We start from the raw sequence: 13,459 nt of genomic DNA on the forward strand, positions 1-13,459 counted from the left end.
TAAGAAAGTGGATTTTCATTTAGCGAGAGCCATAATGTCCAAAAGATGTCTTGGTGTAAGGAATCACCTCTATGTGCTTAGAGGATGGCCATCGAAATGTGGCACAAGATCCCGTTCTAGGATGTCAGTGGTGCTTTATTGTCGCTTGAGATTTTGTTTGATCGTCACAAGGAAACGTCTGCAGACATGTGTGAGACAACCCCACCAATGGTACTTCCTCTAAGGTATCCCATGTAAATGCAGTGTTACTACGTTGTTCACTGGGAATAATTTACTAGCTGTCAGTACAGGATGCGACATATTTACTTATGAACAATGAACTCATTTGATTGTATAAGTTAAGGAGGCGTAAAAACTGTTATTCAAACTTGATTGGTGCTTAATGACTTACAGACGTTTCATGCCTTATGCTCGTGTTTGATCGCAGCGCGTATGGCTATTTTAGTGTTTTTTACATGTGTATTTGAATAATATGACTATGACGTGTTCAATTCTGATAGAAGTATATTTTCAGCCTCCAGGAATTCAGGAAACAAGGCCATATAGTGGGAAATTTGGAATTATAGTAGGGCAAAACACCCAAAACAAAATATCCTGTTATTCACTTAACTAGTATCAATATTGATGTAAGTATTTTACTAAAAGGCTTGTTATTACATCCCAAGTTATACATTCTCGAAATAATGGTGAAGATCAAGTATCTGAATTTGACAGTGTGGGCCGAAGGTACTGGAGTCTGTACTTACCTTAGAAATAGTAATTCAATTTTTCAATGACATTGTTCCTATTCATAGCTTTCTGTCGTTTTAGCACTTTCTAATCTAGACTTATCATATGGGGACACTACGCATGCCACTAACAGACTATCAGTAACGAGTTTTTTATGGAAGCTACGACAGGACCAAAATCCGGATAGTACACCTTTGAAATAAACGTAAATAAAGTAGAAAATGACCGGATTTACGTATGTTTGCAGATATTTCCATTCGATGGCTGATTGGCTTAGATCTCTGGCATTGTATGAGCTGCATCAGTCTGAGCGTTTGGGTAAAAACCCAAGCTCGAGTCCCAAATGGATAAAAACCCGAAAGTACCTTAATCTATAGTAACCAATTTCCTAAACAAGAAACAAGAAATTGAAAGTTTTCACGTGCCTATCCAGAGAAATTAGGTCTATATCTACAGGCAACATTTCAGACAATAAATTGGAACGGGCGAAATATAATAATGCTATTTAACAAATAGACACGGAAATACTCACTGGTCACTTCAGTCTTTTACTGAAAACGTACTTAATATATAATATTACATTATTGAACATCTCATTTATAGACATATCACCAGTAAAAATACAGCCTGCACCCAGTATTCAACAGAATACACTACTATACACAGCATACTCATCACAGGCTAGTTAAAACCATTTTCTTTGATATATGGCGGTGCTGGCAAGTCTGTGTCTTTTCCATATATGGCACAGTCTCTGAGATCACATGGGCTAGTGCGCCACTGATATCGTAGACCAACTGGTGACTTGCTCTCACAGCCAGCTACTGATACCGATACAGAGTTTGTGTTCTGGTCACTGATTGGTGCAGCAACCCACTCATCTGAGTCTGTGCATTTCGTTGTATTCTGACTGGAACAGCACACCTGAAAGTTATAAACTCAGTAAAACACGTTTGGTTATGTTTCTCTTCTTCAGTTTTATGCTAGGATATTACATTATCATACAGCTATAAGAATATTATAGATATACGAAATAACTGGCATATCAAACAATTAAGCAACGATACTGATATAAAAAGGAGTAAACTGCTCTATCTGCTGTTCCAAAGAGGTATACATGGTAAGGTACATAACCTTTAAACAAATATTTACAAGAATGTTAAAGGCTTCAGTTCGGTGCAGTAAAACAACCATGACTAGTATGTTTAACACATCATGTGGAGCAAGACAAGGGTGTATATTGTCACCAGTATTATTTATAATGTATATTGATGAACTTGTGAATGAAATAATGAAATCTGATGACGCTGGCATATTCATTGATGAATCGTTAAAAAGCATTGTCAATATTTCTCTTTGCTGATGATGTAGCCATATTTGCAGACTCTGTTATCAACCTTCAAAAGAAAATAGATATTTTAGTAAGATATTGTGAGAAATGGGGATTCACTATAAGCAAAACAAAAAAACAAAAAAACAAACAAAAAAAAAACCAACCAAAGTTGTTGTTTTTAAGAAGGGAGGAGTTTTGTCTAAATATGAAAAATGGTTTATTAATGGGCAACGCATTGAAACCACATCTTATTACAAGTATCTCGGCATTATATTCTCCTGTAGAAACATGTTTGCAAAAGCATGTGAGACACTTTCCCAACAAGCAGAAAAGGCCCTTTACCCAATCAAACGCTTTATCAACAAAGTACAAAATCTCCCAGTTGAGGCAGCATTTACGCTATTTGATGGCAAGACTAAGCCTATTCTTTTATACGGGGTGGAACTCTGGTGATGTGAAAAACGTAAACCAATTCATGTTTTTGTAAATACGTATTACAGACTGGCTCTTGTGCATCAGGTAAAGCCGCGCTGGCAGAATGTGGCCGTTATCCAATTGAAATTTATGCCCATATTAGCCTTTTGTCGTTTTGGATCAGGATCTTACGCCAACCTCCATACAGATACACAAGGAAATGTTATGAAATGTTAAAAAGACTAGATGATAATGGAATTGGGTATCAAAAGTGAGAATGTTATTATTTAGATATGGCTTCGGCTACGTGTGGATAGCACAAAATGTTAGTAATTTGAAATGCTTTCTTGACAATTTTAAACAGCACTCAAAAGATATCTATTACCAAGACTGGCATCAACACGTGGTCCTTTCCCAATCATTCACACTCTATGCAAGAATAAAGACTGATTATTCTCTTGAAAATTATCTGAAAGCTATTGGCTCAAAAGATTTACGGAGATGTTTGACAAGGATTCGTTGTAATGTACATGATTTCAATGTTAATTCTTATAGACACTCCAAAACTTATGAAACTGCGTTTTGTACTTCTTGTGGGACTGAACTAGAAGATGAATTCCATATCACACTGGTGTGTCCTCCCGACAATGAATATCGTGCTAGATATTTACCGGACTATTGTCATACACACCCTCGTGTCCAAATGTTTCTTGAATTGATGAAAACAAGCGATAACAATATACTTTTAAGACTATGTATCTTTTTTTAAAAAGTGTTTGTACTCCGATCGAAACAAAAAAAGCTGTGAAGATATAATCATATTAATTGTACTAAGATCCACATTTACAGTGTGCCGCATATGTATGTTTCTACCTCACTGTTTAGACATGTTGTACTGTTGGCCTCATGGCCATCTATACCTAATAAAGAATCTGAATCTGAAATCTGTTGCAAAAAGTGTTGCATACACATGCTAAGGAACATTTGTGGATGTTTGAGTTGAGTTTTAAGTCGCTATTCTCACAATATCACGACAGGAGACATCAGATATGGGGAATAGAACCTGGACCTTCGACCTGACGAGCGAGCGCTTTAACCGCATGGCTATCCCACTGCCACAGGTTCGACAAGTACCTCAAAACCCTGGTTGTTAAGAACATCGAGTGGGTTGTTTGGACCGTAGGTGATCTTCAGAGTCTGTTGATCGTTGTCAAGACCGAACGTCTTGGGGAAGGGGCCTTGAAATTTCACCCCTGACTCTTTGTAACCAACTGCTCGTGCCCCTAGAACTAAGCGATGGGCGACATCCTGCTTGTATCGACCGTGAATTCTAAAAAATACAAATTAGATTATTTTGTCAATACATGAAATATGTAAACATCTATGAATGCGGCTATACAAAATATTCTTTTACGACAAAAGCTTTTGATGATCTGATCTATTGTGATCATTCTGATCACTGGATTATCTCGTCCAGACTCGATTATTCATAAACCGCTACAATATGACTGGAGTACTTCTGAGCGCGGCGTGAAACTGAACTCACTCACTTACTCAATTTGTAATATAATCAATTCAACAAATCCTTTCTCTGAACATTGTTTTGTTTTCAGTATCCCGTCAGTGATTACAGGACAACATGTAATGATTCACGTACGTTCCATAAGGGGAATTGTAGTCTGGGAGATCCATGGCTACAGCCATGAACGTTTGTGGCATCTTTTTATTGGGAGCAAACCCAAATCCGGCGGTCTGGGCCCATCGTTGTTCGGGGAAGAATCCAACCTTGTCCGTCTTTTCATTAGCGGCCAGCTAAACAGATCTAGAACTAGGTGATAAGGCTCCTTTAAGTCAATGTTAAGGAGCGTGTCCGGCATTGCGGCTTCATTTCTTAAAACATGTCTCTACACCTCTCCCGATAATGATTTGAAATAACACTGGGGCCATGGATGATGCAGTGAAATGGATTACAGTAACATTGTTGTCAGCAATGATTATGCATTAATGCTGAGGACTAAACTTACATCCCTAATTCTCAAGATTCGAACACACTATGGATGAGCAGGGATTTACATTGCCATTAGCAATATTCCAGCAATATCACGGTGGATGACACCAGCAGAGAATGCACTGGGCTACCCACCACTAACAGCATATGGTGCCATATATTATCAATGTTAAGTGCAAGTTTAATCTCATCCAATACGAGATGTCAAGGGCAGATTTAGTTTACGGCGCCAAATATGCCGTTTGCTAGAATTTGATAGTGTGCTTGGACAAAGCAAGACAGATATAAATCTCGCACAATCGGAATATATATTTTCACTACAAACTACGCATGTAAAATGAACAGAAATAATTTAGTTGTAATTAAATAATCTGTTTCGATTTCTGGTGCCGTTCGTGCTTAATATTTGAAACATGATCGGCGGATGAACTCACTTGCGTTTTAGCTTACTGCACAGCCAGTTATGTTAAATATGGCTTTCCTGGTTACATATACTTCGCCTCCACTTCATGTAATAATTACATTCCCGCTTGACAACGATACAGAAATATGGAACAAACGTTACACTCACGGAATAAATAATTTTGTTATCCATAAAGTTCGTCCGTATTGTACTTCTTATATTCTAAAATGCCACAGTGATTCAAACAACATTTCTGTAAAATTCATTTTGACCACGGACGTAAGACAAATTGGCCTCGACACAACACACTTAAGAATGTCAATTTAATACCACGTAAAATGTTTTTGCCAATCAAATTTAACATATATCGACTATTCATGTGGATATTGCTAGTTGAACATGTGATATTCGTTAAATGTTAAGGAAAGAAATAAATGCCTTTCATAAACTACCTGGGCAAATCCAAAAGGAAAAAGAGCGTCTGTTTCACCTTCTGAACCAGCAGCAAATTTCTCTCTCCAGTCTTGAATCATAGCTGGGAATTGGCACTTATATAACTTTGGTATGCCACCCTCACCTGGTTTAGTATAAATAACAGTTTGTATAGTAATATTGTTACTTGTACTAACTTAATATATACGTGCCTGTAAGGTTCGGTTAGAAATGGTCTTCAGCAACTCATGCTTGTCTTTAAAGGCAAGTAATGTATTGGAGGGATATACGTTTTAAACACACACGTTTTCAAGATACATCATGTTTAAATAAGGAATATGTTTAATACACATCGCAGACCAGCATCGTCTTCAACTAGCGTTAGCGTTACCTGTTTCAAACACCTAGTTTTACTTATACCATGTCCTTCCTGATGAAGAAAGCGCCCAGAATAGAGAGAGGTAATGTGTGCTTTATGGCCCAGCGTGAAATAGATATAGGTCATTTACTACATCACATACAAGATGGTCCAAGATTGCTCCCGCAATTCTAGACTGATTATGGCATTACATGCAATGTGTGTGGCTCCTTGAAACTGTGATATATCACATACCTTGGCACCAGATTGCTCCAAATATTGTCATGTGTTACAGTGGATTGATTATGGCATTAAATGCAATATGCGTAGTCCCTCGAAACTTTGATGCATCACATACCTTGGTACCAGATTGCTCCAAATATTGCCATGTCTAACAGTGGATTGATCATTGCATTCCACGCCGCACTTTTATTCTTTGGTCCGCTGGAATGCATATGCATCAAATGTATTAACTATTTTTGATGTATTTAAAAGGCTTTGGACTATGTTTTCCACAGTGGCTAAAATGTTCGCTCGTCACATCGAAGGCCGGATTCGATTCCCCATTGGGTACAATGTGTGAAGCCCATTTCTGGTGTCCTTCGACGTGATATTGTTAGCATTTTGTTAAAAACGACGTAAAATTCAATCACTTTTCCATAGAGTGAATGAGTGGGTGAGTTTAGTTTTACGCCGCACTCAGCAATATTCCAGCTATATGGCGGCGATCTGTAAATAATCGAGTCTGGACCAGACAATCCAGTGACCAACAACATGAGCATCGATCTGCTCAATTGGGAACCGATGACATGTGCCAACCAACTGAGCATGCCTGACTACCCAATCCCGTAAGTCGCCTCTTACAACAAGTATAGTCGCTTTTTATGGCAAGCATGGGTTGCTTTTCCATATTCTTACGTAATGTACGTAACTACTGCCGAGGATAAACTGACTCATGAATAATTACAGAATTATATGCATGAAATGTGAACAATGCAACAGAACAGAATTTACAAACCGAAGTGCATTTTCAACATTTTACTATAATCCCTTCGGTAGACATGTTTTTATTTAGATATCTGAAAATGCGCACGTAAACTTACATTTCTCTGCAAACCAGTCTTTGTGTTTCAGCACTGTGTTCAATATATGTTGTCGTAGAATGATTCAGATATTTTGGTGTGAGTCACTGTCCTTGACGTTTCCCAAGTGTCTGATACATTGCATATGTGCCTACTTATTGTCTGGCAGTTGTGTGACGTATTTCAATCCCTCCTGGATACCGCGACGAATTTTGCAAAGTGAAGTAATTTCTTCATCCCAGCTTTTTAGAGGTTTGCCAAATATTTCTGCATTTTATAACTACAGCCCCCTATCTTCAAAAAGTAGATTTTATGAAAATAATTGCAGTGTCAAATTCAATCACTATTATTGTAAGGTGCTTAAGGGAAGATAACCTTGTGAATAATTCATCTCTATTCGTGAATATTTTTATGATGTTATAACAAATGTCTCACTTAGATCTTTCGTCACCAATCATTTTACCATACTTTTCGTTTCTGTTGATAATCAAACTTTATTCAACTTTCAAAATAAGTAAATTCCATGGCAGAAAAATGACAAATTTCACAAGTATTCTGTATTAAATTACAATTTCCTGCGGACAAGACATTTCTACATCAAAGGTATTTTCCGCGAATATTCTGTAACCGCATAATCCAGGAGTCCAATCCAATTAAATCCAGTGAGTTGGAGAATTTTCTGGAGTTTTTACCTAAAGTGTATAATGTTAGGTAACTGTTGCCTCTCATCTCACACATTACGTTTCAAGTTACAAGATAGGCCTTCAGCAACTGTTGCTTGCCATAGAAGGCGACTCAGCTTGTCGTAAGAGCGACTAACGGGATCGGGTGGTCAGGCTCGCTGACTTGGGTGACATATGTCATCGGTTCCCAATTGCGCAGATCGATGCTCATGTTGTTGATCACTGGATTGTCTGATCCCGACTCGATTATTTACAGACCGCCGCCATATAGCTGGAATATTGCAGAGTGCGGCGTAAAACCCAACTCACTCACTCACTCACTCAAGTTACGAGAGGACCATCGATTATGTTCCGTTGGTCATTTTGACCATGGATTTTCAGCTTTGACCATAGCTTCCGATATATTAATATTATTGATAGAGTTCATCATCAAGAAGTACTTTTCAAGGGATAACTGCTGAATTAGATTTAACTAGCGTATCTTCACGTTACAAAGTCGTATTAAAAACTGTCGTATTAAAAAGTGAAACGATATCTCACCTCACTTGATGTTCGGGGCATTTTGCTAGTGCATCAGGCGAGGACCATGTTTCGATAGGAGTTCCTCCCCATGCCGACTCGACTAGGCCTACCGGGTAGTTCCTGTGCGGGTAGAGGTATTCGCCGAATAACCAGCAAACTGCAGAGAAACTCGACACAGTATCTGGAACACAGTGAGACACAATATTGCCTCTTTGTTGTATGAATGTGATTGTTAATCATAAGCAGTGATAGCTATCGTGTATGTTGTGTGTTCGTGACATGCTGAATCACCTTCTGTGGGTGCTGTCCAAGGCGTTGACACATTCACAAGGTCTCCGATTGGTGAAGGGGATTCGACTTGGCCAACTTTAAATATCCTGATATTCTTGAACTTCAAAGCTTCCGTAACTTCAGCTGATGCGTTTATGACCTGCAAACAGCATGTACATCTAACCACACGTAAATCCTCAAGACACAAAAAACATTAAAATATTGACGGTTTTGTATTAAATTTAGGAATTTTCAAATATGGGACTTTAACTAAACAACCCTAAACAGAAATCGTTTCACTTTTACCGAAAACTCCATCTTGATCAACATCTGAAGCAATTCACCCATCCAGATGTAAAATTGTGTGTCCAGGCTTTATTATACATTAATGCTACGTGTATTTTTCCTTTTACAGCCATGGATTGAGCGGTGTAAATTTCCCTTATTAATGCTATGTTTTACAGATTTAAATAAACGAATGCAGTAAAGACAGTTTTGGCGACCTTGGCAGAGTGTGTCTGGTTAAGCTCGTCATCATCTCTTGACTACATTACATGCAGTCCACACGGCGCATGGGATTTCACCCAGCACGCGCTACCTTGTCTAACCCACCACGAACATTTCAGAGAATATGACGATTCCGCAACATTGCAACCTTCTGATTATCCCAGAGTGCCAGAAGGACTGTGCTCCCAGTGGAGAATCCTGGCAGAGTCCTGATCTGTCTGAAGGGATCTGGACGTACCAAACCAATGGCACCAAGCCTGACGACATTGGACGTGAAATGCAAAAGTGCCATATGAAAGTCAGCATATTAATCATGGTATAATTCTCCTTGGTATTTTTAATAGAAGCAGTATTAGTTGTAGCTTTTCATGTGTATTCGTCGTAGTATTAGTACTGGTAGGTGTGGTGGTGGCGGTAGTAGTAGTAGTAGTAGTAGTAGTAGTAGTAGTAGTAGTAGTAGTAGTATGATTTACTGCATGATTACATCCGTTCGGACATACATACTCGACTAAGTGCAAATCCCATATTGCTTTGGCCAGAGCACACCCACACATCTCCAAACAAAACATCACTGAGAGTGATCTCCCCTTCGCTTGATGTGACTTTCACCATGTGTGGACCTGGGTCTGTGACGGACGGAAGCTTAACCTTCCAGAGTCCCTCTGTTCCAGATGGGTCATTGACAACTGTTGTCGTCACTGTTGCAGCACCGCTGACCTCAACTGTGACCTCGTCTCCTATTACTTTAGCTTTGCCCCACATTACCGCCCTCTGTGGCCCTCGTTGTAACACCATGTGGTCTCCATAGTATGACGCCAATTTCAGTTCGCCTGCTGCGCCTAACAATCAGAGTGCGTGAGAGCAATATGGTAAATATTGTAGCTTCTGATTTCATGATCATCTGAGTGAGTGAGGTTTTACGCCCCTTTAGAATTCCAATACTATAACGGCGGTGTACACCAGAATTGGCTTCACACATTGCATTTGTGGGGAATTTGCTCATAAATAAGTGCTGTGTGGAAGAGGTACATGTAAAAAGCATCGTCTTTATAAAATAACATGTCATTTGTGGTAGATTACAATACTAATGTAGTGTAAAATAAAACATAAAATACTTGTTACATCAAGCTGGAATGAAACTACACTTTCTATTACTTCTGTATAAACGTCTTCGCCAATATCCAAACATGAGACAAATAAATAAATAAATAAATAAATAAATAAATAAATAAATAAATAAATAAATAAATAAATAAATAAATAAATAAATAAATACGCAACTAATTAAGCTAATAGATACATAATTACCTGAAAATATTAACAGGAATACCAAAACAGTCTTCATGTTTGTCAAGTTGTAATGAGAGGTGAGATATCAGCCTTGGCGTTGTTAAAGCACCTGACTGGGGTCAGTGTAGATAAAGGATTCTATATCTGTTTGAAATCTTAAACATTTTGCTCTACTTGTTCGTTTGCCCTTGTGCTCATTATGTGTGTAATTCTGATACATCATCGCGCTTTTCAAGGTTGTCTCAGTCTTTCTGGAAACTTTCGTTTATACCATAAACAATGGAGATAGATATTGTTCAGACAAGGCAGTCGGTGTGTGCTTCTCAAATCATTTTACGTGTCTACCATATATTCATTTATGTGACTACCATATTCTCTATTTCTTATGTACTTTGACGGTGTTCATCGCCAACCCCTTTTGTTATGATACCATAATAAACGTGATGTAAAAGCATTAAAGATACAGTTGATCTGACGTATAATTTCATATGGCATTTGTACAGTGATGTATCTCTATAATCTATACAACTGAACCAAATATACTTGTGCAATATACCATAACGAACGTGGGTCAAGGTTCATGGATAAACAAAACTGACATTCTCCCGTCACTAATGGCAGCATCTGTGAAAAAAGTCAGCTAAAGGAAGCGCCCGACAAATATTCCATTGATGCATATGTACAGCCATTGGTGTTGCTGCACATGCTTCATTGTCAATAAATTCGTTTTGGAAGAGTTTTTCAGTTTTGATTTAAGACAATACGTGGGATAATAAAAAAATGCCTAATTTTGTACTCTTAGGTTCAAGTTAAGTTCGCTTCGATAATGTTCCAGAGGTCAGACTCTTAATTTACAATCGGATGACAGCGTATTCCGTCACTCTGTTTAACTTCCTGGACGTGCATATAAACTAGAAAAGCCAGCTGCAAAATGTGTAACTGACATTCTTATTTAAATTGCACACTAGACCTGCCTCCCCTGGGTACCGTTATATATAACCTTAGCACTATAGCTGCCTCAAGGCTATGGGCGTTAAGGTAGCCTTAGCGATAATATTCTGGTGTGCACCTATTCCGAACGGTACATCAAGCTGGCATCTTCGTGGTGGAGTTTTTACCAGCTTCGATGTCTGCGAAGAAGTTTGAGACAACAAAAAATGAATGTAATGCAAAGAGTACGAACTATCAAGGTCTTTGAATTGAAACTGGTACCCGTTGCTCCATTCCTGAAAAAAATAATGGAACGAGCGACAATGACAATGGAGCGACGTCACAAATTTAATAATTCAATTAAATTTAATATATGACATACGTTCCCTACGTAATAGAAATAAGAGGCCGAGCACGCTTTGCATTAGTTGTAGGTAACGGCCACATTGCTGGAATAATGGCATGTGTGGCATTAAGCAAAATCACAGTTGTCGTGGTTTTCCCGTGTGACCATCTGCTGTAAAATATGATGGCTATTCGAATGTGCGATAAAAGGAACATATCTAGATAAAACCTCACCCTATCGGTTACCTGCAGGTGAATTGAACCCATTGAATTGGTTCACATAAGCAGTGTAAAGACATATACATACATATTATGTGAAGTCGCAATGATGCTCTTAAGCTAGTGGCTTGTTTTAAGAATTAGTTATGTACGCTGAGGAAGACACATAAAAGAACACCACTTCGTCGCAGTATTTACTCAGTGATCAGTGATCTAACGACATCTACGTTCAATGTCCGATCAAAGCCAAACTGATACCAGTGGTATGACTATGAATATTCACTTGCAGTTTTTCCTACGACGGAAGACCTGCTCTCGTAATTTGTAAACAAGATATAACGCATGGTTATATACGAGTTGAAAATGTGTTTCATTGGTTACCGGTCATAAAAACAGTCCATGATGCATAATCTAAGTTTGGGATACAGAACACACTGCTGTATATGCATGGCATACGACGAATATGTATTCCGCGATACATACATGTTACATGTGGTGGACATGATATTTTAAACATAATATACATCCAAGATATGTGTTGTATACATGGTATATCATCCAGTATACACGAGGTATGTATAAAATAATATATACGGTGTAATGAAAAACGTCGGTGAATATATATAAATAGTAATTTCAGTAGGAGATTTAGGGGTAGCAGAAGATGAACGATGTAGAGCCCTTCCAACTTATGTATATTAAACGGAGAATGCATGACTTAAGAGGTATATGATAGACATGGATGCATTAGGCGATTCAAAGTTGGTAGAAAATGCATGGTGTACAGTCCATTCATGTTATGCATGGTAAAGTGGGTATGCATTGGCACGACTGGTTTATAAACCACCGGGATAAAGAATGTTATCACTTTTAAAGTAGTTGTACTAAATACACAACCTCTGGTAAAGGTTTGATTGAATACAAGCAGAAGACATTTGCCAAAACGCAACGTGGCCTCGATCATATCCCAGCTGTCTGAAACCATTGTGTTAATCGTTCATGTTTTAAAACGAGAAAAACACGTCATAGACGGAGGCTTTTTGTCAAATGAACGTCGAGCATTTGTTGAATGAATACCGATGTTGAAACCAACAAGCATGTAGTAGCTAAAACTCCCGCCACATATATGCTACGACTTACCGAAGCGCAACCAGACAGGGCGATCAGGGGCTTAACAGGGTAGCTGGCAAGAACCGTCAACTGCACCAGACCGCCAACCGCTTCAAGCATACATAGATATCTTTATCTCTCACCGGCCAAAGAACGCTACATCAGGCAAATCCACCTCCGGAACAGATTCATGACACGCCATCAGGAGATAAACGGTCCATCAACGACTTGGTATGGCTGGTGTACGGGTCTGCCGCCCCTTCCGTGTCTTTGACCAGTCTACACCGTCAACGCCAGTAGAAGCGACTTGACTCGGAGTGAGTGCTCCTTACAGATAAAAGTCGGTACAGTCGGTTCAGAAACGATGGCAGAGTTGGTGTTTTTCAACGTGGAGGAGAGTGACTGGTGCCAAATTTTCATCCGTTCGACGAGGGAGGCACCATGATATGGGGTGTCATTTGTGGCCTGAGAACAACAAGACTGGTTATACATCCGAAGAAATCTGAATGTCCACCGATACAGTGACTGTTGATATCTCTTATGGATCCATTGTCCAGCACAACAGCTCATAGATTCACGCCAATAGAATTGTTCGTTGATACCTGCACAACGTTGACGTCAAAATATTGCGTAGCCAGCGCGTTTCCCAGACGTGAACCCTACTGAACATCTTTGGAATTATCTTGACAGAATGTACCACCTCCAGCGAACCGACAGGAATCAGACTGTCTTGGACTAATGGAACAGGTTTCCTGCTGACATCATCCGCCGACTGACAACGTCAACGTCTGTTGGCGTGCATGCGATGACTGGTCACATCCGCT

General features: G+C 39.0%; 1 protein-coding gene across 1 annotated transcript; it reads right to left on the minus strand.

Annotated features, from left to right (window-relative positions):
* Positions 1-633: 633 nt before the first annotated feature.
* Positions 634-10,155, minus strand: LOC137286553 (sialate O-acetylesterase-like). Its single transcript, XM_067818478.1, has 9 exons — positions 10,050-10,155; positions 9,246-9,580; positions 8,256-8,394; positions 7,983-8,145; positions 6,036-6,121; positions 5,340-5,464; positions 4,134-4,288; positions 3,611-3,806; positions 634-1,653 (listed from the first exon to the last, which is right to left on the minus strand). Exons 1-9 carry the CDS (start codon positions 10,084-10,086, stop codon positions 1,411-1,413), a joined length of 1,479 nt encoding a protein of 492 aa, XP_067674579.1. The 5' UTR covers positions 10,087-10,155; the 3' UTR covers positions 634-1,410.
* Between the last annotated feature and the right edge of the window lie 3,304 nt (positions 10,156-13,459).

Source organism: Haliotis asinina, chromosome 6 (genome assembly GCF_037392515.1).
Source record: "Haliotis asinina isolate JCU_RB_2024 chromosome 6, JCU_Hal_asi_v2, whole genome shotgun sequence".
NCBI lineage: Eukaryota > Metazoa > Mollusca > Gastropoda > Lepetellida > Haliotidae > Haliotis > Haliotis asinina.

Excerpts from the sequence above, each read along its gene's own strand:
- LOC137286553 (XM_067818478.1), bottom strand. The coding sequence starts at position 10,086 with ATGAAGACTGTTTTGGTATTCCTGTTAATATTTTCAG. Across the intron at positions 9,581-10,049 it reads ATTCCTGTTAATATTTTCAG|GCGCAGCAGGCGAACTGAAA; the intron begins GTAATTATGTAT and ends TCTGATTGTTAG. Across the intron at positions 1,654-3,610 it reads TTAACAACCAGGGTTTTGAG|GTGTGCTGTTCCAGTCAGAA; the intron begins GTACTTGTCGAA and ends TATAACTTTCAG.